The sequence below is a fragment of the Calidris pugnax genome, unplaced genomic scaffold (assembly GCF_001431845.1).
Source record: "Calidris pugnax isolate Ruff unplaced genomic scaffold, ASM143184v1 scaffold42, whole genome shotgun sequence".
Classification (NCBI taxonomy): domain Eukaryota; kingdom Metazoa; phylum Chordata; class Aves; order Charadriiformes; family Scolopacidae; genus Calidris; species Calidris pugnax.
In genome coordinates this window covers 4,369,555-4,382,751 of record NW_015090920.1, presented here as the reverse complement: position 1 = coordinate 4,382,751, position 13,197 = coordinate 4,369,555, and the positions used below count along the sequence as shown (strand labels likewise).

General features: G+C 39.6%; 1 protein-coding gene across 1 annotated transcript in view; it reads right to left on the bottom strand.

Annotated features, from left to right (window-relative positions):
• The window catches only part of SLC10A7 (solute carrier family 10 member 7), a 160,189-nt gene extending 147,779 nt beyond the window's left edge, over positions 1-12,410 (bottom strand). Inside the window, exons 1-4 of the mRNA XM_014949813.1 lie at positions 12,378-12,410; positions 11,838-11,862; positions 9,474-9,556; positions 4,335-4,471 (exon numbers count right to left, since the gene is read on the bottom strand). Coding sequence (XP_014805299.1) covers positions 4,335-4,471; positions 9,474-9,556; positions 11,838-11,862; positions 12,378-12,410 — 278 coding nt within the window. The remainder of the gene's footprint in view (positions 1-4,334; positions 4,472-9,473; positions 9,557-11,837; positions 11,863-12,377) is intronic.
• Positions 12,411-13,197: the final 787 nt, after the last annotated feature.

Sequence of the window (13,197 nt, the reverse complement as noted above, 5' to 3'; positions counted from 1 at the left end):
AAGGCATGAAATAAAACGGTCTGCAAAACTCCCAAAAGCATGAAATTCACATATGTTTTCAAGTATTGGAGTCTGAGACAGTATTCTAGTTCAGATCAACTACCAGCAGTGAACTACTCTGCACTTGTAACTGTGTTAGTCCATGCCCGAGAAACGCAGTGTCTAAAAGCTATAGTAAACACAAGTATTAAATGCAAATAATAGGGAGCATATTGTGGTGCAACTGACATGCTGCAAATACACAAAAAGGTTAAACAGAAGAAACAGGTAAATGACAATGACGGTATTCAGTTTGTCAGCTACAGACACTGTGGAAAAGGAAAGAGAAAAAACAATGTAAGCATTATATAAATCCAATCACAAAGTGCCAAGCACCACCTTGCAAGTACGTTGTATCTTTAGCTTACAGTCAAGTGAGCTATGGAAGCAGAGAGTTGTCAGCACTTAGGATAAGCTCATATTGAAAAGAAAGGAAATATAGGAAAAAGAAATGGTGTGGAAAGTTTGGAAACATATATGAAAATACACAGCAGACAAACACATGGCGATTCTGATGTCCATCCCCTACATCAGTTGTGATACTGTTATCTCTCTTCTGTGCGGTCTCTTGGCAGTCAGCTCCTTGAACTTCTCACCTGCACTAATAAAGGGTGGATTAAGTTCAAAGTTATCTAGAGAGGTATGAAATATAAGCAAGGGCCTTCATCTCAGCTGGCAGGGATTTTCCACACTATAAGAGAAAGATTTAATAACACAATCTCTGTGAACCCTCTCAAATTTAAAATAATACATTTGGAATTCAAAAAGAATAACAGTCAAGCTATGATTTTACATATTCCTCATGCGAAAATACTAAGCTACAAAAAAGCCTAGTACACACTAAATTAAAATACTTTTCATCGGGTGCATTGAAACACGCATTTAACTTTTTTTTTCTTGCTTTGTATCAACTACACATAACACTACCAAAACACAAACAAAATGTTCTAATGACTATAGAGAGCAATCAACTGAAACATTCCACTGGTTCAGGCCATGCTAGAAGCAATAAAATCAGGGGTCCAAATACTTGATGAAGGGTGATAAATAATACCTGTTCTGCTAATATATTACAGACAACTGAGTAGTAGGGTGCAAAGCCTCATATTTTAGATATGGAACTACCAAAGTCATATATTGTACCAGGTCTTTCCACTTCACACCTTACCACCTGTGCTGGAAATGCTATATGCTAAGAATGGCAGAAGAGGTGAACCTGTGCAAACATTAACAAGTTGCTTCATGCTCATTTCAAAGAGATCCTGTCAATGCAAGATCTAGTCAGCTAGAAAAAAAATAACTTAAAAGATGCTTGGGATTATGTTAGTTTCTGCTCTATTTTATATATTTCAAAATCACTGCAAAACAACAAACCTCCTACAATCATTCCAGACAGAGAGGGGAAAAAAACCACCAACCATAACTGTAGAAACACAGGTGAAAAGCTGGTACCACCTGAATCTGCCTCCCAAATAACATTTGCAGCAAAGCAGACCATTACAGAGGATGGGAAAATCTACTATTCGTTATGAAGCAAGGTGGAAAATTAACTGTGGGCTTGACTGTGCCCTTTAGGCATAACCTTATTTAGAGAGTAGTGGAGAACTACTGTTTCCTGGGGAGCCACCCTGCCAAAGGGTGCTGCATGTCCTTGGGAGCATATGCCTATTTTTCCAGGCCTTTGAGAGGACTATCAACTAGCTCCCTCTACAAGTGTGTTAAACGTGAGTGATGAGGGAATAACTTTGCCAAAGCCTGTCCTGTTCCCTGCTGTTTTCATTCGGGTACTTTGGTGTTTCTAGGGAATAAAAACTACAGCTGTGGGGCATTAGGATGAACTTCTGGTTACACAGAGCAACAAAGGCATGGGCAGCTCCTCACATCTGCTCCTCACCCTCCTTTCACACACCCGTCCAGGGACATGCAAGTACTTGCTTTAAAACATGTTGTCCTAGAATGAGGACAGAGCTCATTATGTTCTACACCTGTGTTAACACCAAAGGTACAGCTCCTATCAGGCTCCCTTTGCAGTGGATGCCGTCAGAGTTACACATTGGCTGCTGCTCCAAGTACGTCCTGAACAGCAGTATTTATCAAGAAAGCATTCCTTAAGGAAAAAAAAAAAATCCCCAAACTCCACCTTCATTAAACTCCTCAATCTGACCACTCTTTCAAGGAAGTCTCAATACAACAGAGTTGCTGTACTAAAAGATAAAACACAGGCAAAACAGAAATAGTACTCGAGGAACAAGGCGCTTGAAACAGAAAGGAGTACACAAGCTCACTGGTTAAACACAGACATACCTTCATGAAAAATGAGGCTGGCTTAGGCTCCACATTTAGGGAGATACACATACAAGCGTGGCTTTTGTTTAAAAAAAATACATACCTATGTAGTTTTACAAGCAGTTTCACAGCTGTGTATGTATATAATACATACACATATATTTGTGCATGTAACAAATCATGTTCCTTAAATACTAAGAACCAAAGAGGCAAAAGAGTCATAGGAAAGAAGGGAAGAGAAGTGCTGCAAGGAACAAAAAGCACAAAAATCTCTTGTACCACACACTTCAGAAACTGAGAGTCCCATGAATTAGGAGGGAATTTTGGCTTACTGTGGAAAAGTTTGTCTCTGCTCTACCTGAGGAAAGACTTCATAATGATTTTACTTTAAAGAATAACCTTTACTATGAATAGCCAAATGCAAACTATACACCGTATAGTAAACTTTTTATTTCCTTGATGTACTAATACTGTTAAGCAAAACAGTGCTAACTTTTAAACGATGTTGTTTCAATTTCACCTTGTCAGTATCATTTGCATCACTTCACGCTTGGTGGAACACCTGGAGAAGCCTCTTAAAAACAAAACAAAATGCTCTTTTAGGTTTAGGCCTTGTGAAAACAAACATGAGTAGCTTTAGCATTAAACTTTGAAGACAGGGAACTCTCCCCAAGCAATGTTTCACCAAGCAGGAAGAAAGGATGGGGATTCTTTAAGTAGTTTTCTAATATAATTGATTTTTGCATTCAGACATTCCAATACAGCTACATGGAGCTAGGTATTGACCTTTGATTTTGAAAAGAGCTCTTTAGTTTTGGGATTTTTCATAACATCTATCATTACTGCACCACCAATGCAGCTTTGGAAGCACACATTGACAGAGTACACCAAAGATTTAAAACATATTGTTTTCATTTTAACTTAGCTTCTGCTAATCTCAAAGTTCTCTTACAAAGCTTTACTCTCCTTCCCTCTCAGCCCAACAACTTGACAGAGTACACCAAAGATTTAAAACATACTGTTTTCATGTTAACTTAGCTTCTGCTCATCTCAAAATTCTCTTACAAAGCTTTACTCTGTCAGCCCCATAATAGCAGGAAGAAACGATGGGGATTCTTTAAGTAGTTTTCTAATATAATTGATTTTTGCATTCAGACATTCCAATACAGCTACATGGAGCTAGGTATTGACCTTTGATTTTGAAAAGAGCTTTTCAGTTTTGGGATTTTTCATAACATCTATAATTACTGCACCACCAATGCAGCTTTGGAAGCACACATTGACAGAGTACACCAAAGATTTAAAACATATTGTTTTCATTTTAACTTAGCTTCTGCTAATCTCAAAGTTCTCTTACAAAGCTTTACTCTCCTTCCCTCTCAGCCCAACAACTTAGCTAGGAGCAGATACTGAGCCCCAATCTGGACACATGCAAGAGATGCTCAATACAGATTGTTTTAAAGCAGAACAGAACACCAGTACGTGGCATACACAGTATTTATTCACCAACTTCTTTTTCTTTCCTCCCCATCCTCCTTGACACCCAGCACAGAACTTCAGCAGTGTTTTGTGAAAGAGAAAGCTAACATCTTGCAAGCTCTCCACATATGAAACTAACTGACCACATGCAAGAGATGCTCAATACAGATTGTTTAAAAGCAGAACAGAATACCAGTACGTAGCATACACAGTATTTATTCACCAACTTTTTTTCTTTCCTCCCCATCCTCCTTGAGACCCAGCACAGAATTTCAGCTGTGTTTTGTGAGAGAAAGCTAACATCTTGCAAGCTCTCTACATATGAAACTAACTGACTAGATGTTCTAAAAATGAGACCAGGTTCCTGAAAGGATAGTCCATGTACTGTGTTTTCGACAGCAAAGTACTGGAGCACAAAAACAACCAGCAAAATCTGTTCACAATGCAAGTCTTAAAACACTCATTACAGGTTAAGCAGCCCTTTAAGAAGACAGCTACAAATATATTTCCTCCATTATGCTTAAACATACCCTTTTAAAAGCCATTCATTTATAGGTGTGATTGATAATAGCTGAAGAAAGAGCCATATTGCTGTTGGGAAGAACACAAGTGTAAAAATCTGGACAAAAAGGTGTAGTTTCACATGCATCAAAGCACTTGTCAGCTCCTGCAAAAGAAAAAGAAGAGAGGAAGTTGCAGTCATAACAGCTGAAGTAAGATCACATTTGTGCTTTTAAAACTAGGATCGTCTTTATAATTCAAAGAGAGCGCATGTCAAAAAAAGGCACCTTTAGGGATCATCTGATCTCCTTTTTAATAATGAAGTATATCCAGACAACATAAAAGCTCTGTCTGCTCCTGGGCATTTTTCCAAAAGAATTGTCCAGCACTTCAATAACAGCGTAGCTCTCATAACAGAAGCTTTTCAGCAGACAGCCTCAGCACTTTGTCACTGCTTCAAAACCTGTGTTAACTATGCTGTCGGCCTGTTTACTTTATTGACTGCTGATATCAAGAGGAAGGGAAACTTGTAGTGTCCATGTGATTTCAGGTTTCTCTAGCCTAAAGAGAGCCACAAACGGCGATTCTCATTTATACTGGGAAAAAGAGATGTTTACATTACAAACAGTCATCATTTGTGGTGGGTTTTTTTAAGGAAAGACTAACAACCATAAAAGGCAAAGTAACCTGTAGCAGATTTTGATTATTTATTGTATCAACAGATAGTAAATCTATAGAAAAAAAAATTAGGCTGATGAAGAATAGGAAAGAAAGAATGCCAAGATCATAACAAGCTAACAACAGCTAAGCCAATAAAATTCAGAGAAATAAATTGCAAAACACCACTGGAGACTGGGAAAACAAAACAAAACAAAAAATTAATTTTAAGTAGCAAAGAGCACTCCAGAGAGGTGATCATGTATCCTCACGCAATTAACTCTTCAGTTAGCTCTGTGTGTCTCTTTCTGTCTTTTCAGGCACTTCAAGTATCTTCTATGCAGTTTTTCAGTACAAGGAAAAAGCTTTGTACATTTCAGTTCATTTCAACTCTCACAGATTGAGAAGAAAATTCCTTTTACTCTCTCTCAAAATAACTTGCACTCAAGTCAACAATGCAACAGTAAAAGAACTGATGGTACTTTTATTCAAAACCTAATTTGCTAAGATTCTCTAGCTACCTGACATTCCAGATGCATTTTTTTTTTAAAAAAAAAAAAGAAGTCTATTTCTACCTACAGTAATGTAGCAGCCAATCTTCAAATGTCACCCTCTCTCAGCTTCAAAACAGTTGAACTATTATGAAACAGAAACAAATATTGCATTTTCAACCATCAAAATGCACGTTGATATAATTATACATCTGGAAGTACTAGCAATTCAGCACCGTGTCCTTGTTATTTTATTTCTCTTAATAAAATTTACTCCCAAATTTGGGTTAGGGGAAAAAAAACCTTCCACACAAAAAAAAAATACACATCCATGCATATCCTATTCTTAAAGTTACACAAAATATGGACTTGAAATGTACATCTTGATGCAATTTTACCAAGAAAGTATCATGACATTCACTGGTTGGTTAACTGAATGAAACTTTTTTTTTTTAAATAAAGCAAGCTCCTAAGTAGGCTAGTATCACTCTGCATTAAAAAAATAGACCTTCACACACAACCTGTCACACTACCTATGGTGTCATGAACAGCTTCACTGTAGTACTACTTCACCTTATCTCAAACAGAAAGCAACAATAAAGCATCTAGTAGTAGAAACACACCCTATGTGGAGAAAAAAAAAAGATACCTGGAAGTACCTATGTAAAAGTGTACATTTTAAAAGTAAATGATACAATTGAGAAAAACCAAAGCAAATTACTTCTTTCAGCAAAACTGCTAATTCCTCCTTCTTTCCTGCTAAGCCACCTCCAGCCCAGATTTCCTAGTGGCTTAATCAATAAAGGTACCCCCAATCTAGGCACCACCACATATACAGAAGTCCCCTTTTAATTTAATAATTTTACAATTGGAAAATGCCTTAAAAACAGATGATTTGAAGAATACTGTGATACTTTCAAAAGCAAAATCCAAGGCAAAAACTTGGGAAGGACTGGTTAGAGCTTCCAGGGAGCAAGGAAAGCTATTACAACACAGCGCATCAAAGAATGCTGTGTTAGTGGAAGAGTTCTTTGTAGATCTAAATTACCAGTCTTTAAAATGTCTCCAGTGATTGTCTTTTAGAACAGTTATTCCTTAGACTGTATCATCATAGAACAAACACCAGGGCAAACAGCCTTCACCTTCTTCAACTTCAACAAAGCAATCTAAAAGGGCTTGCCCCAAAACACATCTGTCACTGTAGCCCTCAAAAAAACAGAAGTCTCAGAAAAGTTATGGCCAGCTGCTAGTTATGACTCTGCTTCTGCACACCAGGTAGAACAGGTTACGTTCTCTTTCCCAGTATTTCAGACCTTTTAGAAAGCTTATCCTAGCCTCTCGCTGGTCAGTGTGAGTCCCTGTAGCCATCCAGACATGCTACATGGTCATAGCTGGACTCCTCTGGGCAAATACCCACACAGAGCAAACAGTGTTTTCAGTGGCTTGTCAAATTCCTCATTGAAAGGATAACTCAAGTATGTGATTTAATTTCTGGGGCCCTACAGGAGGTATTTGCTTTAAAAGAGCAAGCTATCCAGTCACTGAAAACTGAGAGAGCATTATATTAAGGTGGAATCAAATATTCTTGTCATTCCTGGATACAGACTATTTCTACAAATGTAGAGGACCTCAGTCACCTCTAGATTTGAAAACATAACAAGTCCATGCACAGACAGGCTCTCCCTGAAAGCTGCCAATTATTTTGTAAAATGTTTGCATGTTAGCAAATTTTTTTGAGCATGCACTTTCCCAGCAGAAAAAGCCAAAAGTGTAACCTTATAAGAGAATCAGCTACTTCTAATTTTGCCAGATTTATCAGAAGGCCTCCAGTAACACACAACTTTTTATGATTTCATAAAGCATACCAAACACTAATTTCAATCCAACAAATATATTATCCAAGGTACAACAGCTAACACACAGGTCAAGAACTAATAAAGACAGAAGCACAAATTATTTACTTTCCAATCCAGTAAAAAGATACAGTAACTGACTCAATTCCAACTTTAGGTTGTGCTTTAAAGAATTAAAACATGCCCCACAGTGTTTTAATAAAATCATGACCTGGCCTCCTAACACATTTAAGGATTGTTTTTAACATACATTCTAGAAAGTAATAGCACAATGAGTGAAATGTTTTTCTTCCTCTCTATCTTCTACCCCCATGGCAGGAATTCTGAAAAAACTTAGCTTCTTGATGGAACATAAAGCTGGATGTACAGCACCAGTCCTAACTGATGCTTCCAAAACAATCTAAGATCCTGGAGACAAACATCAGCTCCTGTAGAAGCCTCATTCACATCAATATATTGCTTTTAGAACCACAGATGAAAAAAGTTACAGAAGTTCAAAGTAGGACACGACACATTGCCCAGGAACCTGTTAGTCATGTCACCTTAATTAGGAAAAGTTAGATGTACACTAGCCCTGAGAATCTAATCAAGACTTTGAAATGCTACTGACTTCACTCTCACTCGTAGCTGCTTTACAAATATAAAGCTTCAAGAATAAAAAACTAGCAAAAGAGAAAGAAGTTTTACATTTTTTTTCCTCTGCATGCAAAGATTCCTAGCCCTGAAAGCAGAAAACTCCACTCCATTACTGCTGCTCAGGCTTTGTGCTCCAGGTCCTCTTCTCTGCGGAAGAAAGTGCCTCTCCACAGCCTATTTCTATTAGGATTAATTACCGTCCCAGGCAAATAGATAACATGGTTCTTCCTGCTTCTCCATAAGACCACAAGGCTCTAAACAGCTACTACAGATTTGACTAAAGTTATTCACTAATACTGTGACCCAGCAGAACTAGAGACCCTAGTGCCAGAACTGCCAGCAGACACAGAAGAAGAGGGCTCCTGTCAAGTCACACACCACCTCCATTTGAAACTCTGTCACTATAACCATGATACAGAAACTTTTTTTTGTTGTTGAATGACCGCTGTTCATCCAAGTCCCAATTTGCCCAAAAGATAACTGGACAATATCATGATGATCTTTTAAGGAATTGATATCGGGCAACATACAAATGACATCACCTGTTAGCATAGCCAACAGCGTAAAAAGCATCAAGAAACTGGACTAGCAGAGACATGCAGTATTTCGTTTCTACTTGGCACATAGCCATCATTTCCTTTCTCCATGCCTCCTTTACACATCTCTAAGAGGTTCCACCCTCCATCTCTTCTTACTCCCAGATTGTTCCTCTTTGAAAAATGTGTGACACAATTTGAAACAAGTCTCAGTGTCCGTGATACGCAGCAGAACGTAGGCACTTTAAGTCTACCTGTCCACAACTAAATGCTCTAGGAAAAGCTTGCCAAGACCTGTATATTGGCCTTGTATCTAGAGAGGAACCCTTTTGTGTTGGTACTAGCTGCTGTCCTGTGCCTGTCCAATGTGCTAGCTTAAAGCCACCAGCTCTTTGCTGGCATCAATCCTGTAGTGACTAGCCTAAACAATTTTACCTAGAGAGCACACCAGCAGGGGAGACAAAGCAGAGAGAGCTCACACCTTCTCTTTGTGTCCTGCAGAGGCGTGGAGACTCCACATAGCTCCTCCCTGCCTAGTTCCCTAGAATATGCAGAGTTTTTTGGACTATACAGCAACCAAGCAGTGGGGAAGCCAAGGTGCAGAAGGGGTGGCAGAAGGCAGGTGCTAGCGCGCTCCTGGGTCTCACCCTGACTTGGGTTTGGGACACATCCAGGATGTGGATCCAGTCTCAAAATTGTGTTCAGCGCTTCCATTTAGTCAAAGCCCTGCAAAGTCAAGCAACTCCCCCTCTATGGATGGGTGAAATTTATTCCCACTCTCCTCATCACATTCATGACTTTGTGAAACATTTTCTGAAATCAAGGAGGGGTTATTCCATAACTGTCTAATATTCATCTTCTCTTGTTAGCCATTCTCCCAGCATCAACAATAACAGTGCGGTAATTAAATATTCCAATTACATTCAAACCTAATCAAAAGCAACACAAAACTTTTCAAAGCAAAACAACAATAAAGCAATGAGAAATTACGGTACCTCAGTTTTTAAGGAGAGTCCACTGTTAAAGAATATAGCTGAAACAGCAATGTAAGTTATGGTAATTTCTGGTTTCAAGGGTCCTAAAAAATATAGACAGAGAACAAAATGAACTACAGTCAAAGAGATAATGATAAGCATATATTACATCAAAGTACCTGGAGAAAATCTAATCATTAAAGTCTCTAACAAAAAGAATGGGGTTTCCACTAAGTTACAGCAAGCATGCTATTCACTTTTAAATAAAAACAAATCAGTGAGTGGGGAGCGAGGTATGATGTCACACAAATTCAGCTTCCCTGATTACCTGCCACCAGGAACTAGTGAGCAAATAATGTGAAAATAGGGTTCTGTCATCAGAGTATCCCTAATAGCATCAGCAAACTCCAGCCACACACTCAAATAAAAATATAAGCTGCTCCCTCCACAGGGCCATCGGTATCATTCACGTATTTACCTCTCACTTCTTCCCCCACAACACAGACACCTGTCTGGCTGCCTGCACACAGGAAACCACATCCTACCTTGCAATGATTTCCATGGGGCAATACAATTCTGCATTATTCCCCCCCAACAGGGCTGTGCCAAAGTGGTTCATTCCAGCCCTACAATAACACGTTTCAGACCGACTGCTGCAGTGAGACCAGCAAGGGCAGATGCCTGCACTTACAAGTGTTCCTCTATATTAAAGGCTTACATTGTATATATTTATATGTACTTTTTTTCAGGAAGATTAAAATACTTTTTACACTACTACAGAAATGATGAATTCTCTTAATACTCTTGGCCTTCAGAGGCCAGCAAGCACAAAACGTATATACTTATTTTTTCATAAGCATTCAACTAGTTATTATATTAGAAAGAAAATATTAGCAGTCTACTTAGAACCAAAGGAATATCCTAACCCTGCAAGTGACAGCAAGTTGTCAGGAGCAAACCTGCAGCAGCAAACAAGCCAGCCTTTACTTGACACTCCAGAAGAGAAGATCCTTTCTGCTCTCTCGGATGAATGATACATTGATGGTCACACTGGAGCAAGGTCAATGATCCTTAAATTAGAGGGATTTGATCGTACACTGACTCTAATCAAATTTGCATCTCAAGTCATTTAAACCCAAATCCCACTCTCAGAGAGGACTCTGTTGATGAGACACTAAAACTGTGTGTGTTAAATAAAAAAAAATAAATAAACAAACCAAACCACCTATAGGAAGCATAAGGTAAAAATATGCAGGAAATGCATGAGTTAAAATTGCAACAAAGCACGTGGCTAGTTGCAAAATTACGGCATGTTAACTGAACAGCCAGGGGAAAAAAAAAAAAACAAAACCCACAACAGAACAATTACATATAGTTACACAAAAAAATATATTCTATACAGACAGAATTACATAGTTTTTTCTAATCTATTAGAAGATTAGAGCAGATACGTACATGCACATACACACCTGGGCAGTCAGGCAGTGGGTTAATTAGTCTGACTAAAACAAGGGTTCTTCCAGGACTCAGTTTTTTTCTATTTTAAGGTTTTTTACTGGGCCACCTGAACTCCTTCACACAGGAGTAACGTCTACCACTAGAGCAACCACACTTCCACGGCGCACAGGGAACTCTGGTCAGAACCAATCCCCCTCGTCTCTTGTGCAAAAAACTGGTCAGAAAAGCTCTTTTCACAAAGAAACTAAATAGGCTCATTCATCAAACAGGAAAACACAAAAAGGGCTTGGCTTATGCCCCGAAGGTGGCAACAGCACAAATCTTTGTTATTTGTGGCACAATGTTCCACTGGTATGGATGCTGGACCATCAGTACTGTTTAGTAAGGCCCTGCAAATTACAGTGTACAGTTTTGTCAGCTAGAAATTATAAACTAAGATTTTTCACATTCTGATATTTCCCACCTCCCACCTCCTTTTATTTTTTCTTCTGGTTTTAAAACAAGCACTAAGCTCACGTAGCTTGAGAAGAGGGATACCGCTTTGGGGAACACGTGCTCACAAGTTTCAATCAACGCTTACAAGATTTTTCAAGCAAGTTGTCCCAGGAACAATACTATGTCAACGCTTGACATATCTTTGCAGTAGGATAATTAAATGAAGTGCTCCATCATAGTGTTTCCATGCAGGAAGTAAGCTGAAGAAAAATTATCTCATATTCTAGTTAAAAGGATCTCCCACATTGCTTGCTAACAATTAGCATGACAATCAAGCCAGAAACCACCTGATACTATCAATTTAAAGCTGTCTTTATTTCTCCTGAAGACACAGCATGGATCCTGCAAGAAGCTCCATGTGGGTCCTATTCACCAATGCAAAACAGCACACAGGTGTTAGAAGGGATCCTTGCACAGCAGGAATTTGCCTACCCTGAACTCCATGAAGTACCGGAGCCTTAGTTGCCACAGCAAGTGTTCAGAGCCATATTTTTTTTAAACACTTTTTTTTTTTTCTCTTCCCAGAACCTAAAGGCGAGGGAGAAAAAGGTTAGCTCCTCAGTGAGAAGCTGTCTATCCTCAAACTTCAGCTGTGTTAAGAAAAAAAAAAAAAAAATCTATCCGTACAAAGGCACAACTAGATTCTTCCTCCCCTCCCACAACATGGAGTTGCTAAAGGAATTCTGTTCGAGTGTTCTATATGCTTTTTCTTAAATCTTCAGACATCAATTAGGAAAAAAAAAATACATGAAATTTAATTTGTTCTCGATAATTGTGAACATCTGGAAGAAAAGTTACAATGGAAACTAACCAGCAGATACTGCCAGCATTTATACTTAAAGATACCCTGTTCATTTCAAAATAACACTAGATATTTCATCAGCTTTTATTACAAGAAACATACAAGACCTCGCTGCATAGAAAAGGGCAGATCTTTCTTCCGATTTGTTTACTGTGCATATTTGACACCACCAATTTGACGCCATCACTCTGGCACAGGGTCATTTTCACTCTTTTCCCTGATCTTTCATGAGGAAGCAAGAGGAAATAATAAAAAAAAAAATCTTTAAAACACAAGTATGTTATTATAAAATTAAAAAAAAAAAAATCACCTAACTTAAATACAGCACCTGAGATTTTAACGCAGTAATACGTTAATCTACACCTCTCAAGAAGCTCACAGATAACAGACATTCACGCACTGAACTGCAAATCACTTTTAATCTTGGAGTTCTTGAAGTTATGGCTTAGTTTAACAGGAGGACATTCAAAGTCAGTTGCTAGTCAGTTGCTAGTCAGTTTCACTACTGCTAGTCCAAAAAGAGCAGGGCTACCATCGAAGCCACTAGTACGGTGCCCTAGCAAAGATACAGGCAGGAATGTGCCTTGAAGTGTTCCTTGGGCAGGCGAGGAACAGCGAGGGGCTAAGAGGCAGAGGAGGGAGCTGCTGGCGGCGCAGGGAGCTCAGGGGGGGGCCCGGCAGCCTGGACCCCCCCCTCCCCGCACCCCGGGGAAACTCCGCTCTCAAAGTTTCTCAGCGGATGCCCCGAGGGGCAACCCCAGCCACCCTCGGCCTCACCGGCAGCCAAGCGACCTCCACCTTCTTGCCGGAGGAAAACCCCGCAGGCTCTCCCGCGCCCCGGGAGGGAGACGGTCCCCCCCCTCCCCGCCCTGCCGCCGCCACCGGGCCCACCCCGAGCAGCGCCCGGGCCCGGCCCGCACCACCCAAAGGCGCCGGGGTAGAGAGGACAGCCCCGGCCGCCGGGAGTTGACAAAGTACCGCCGGCCCCCC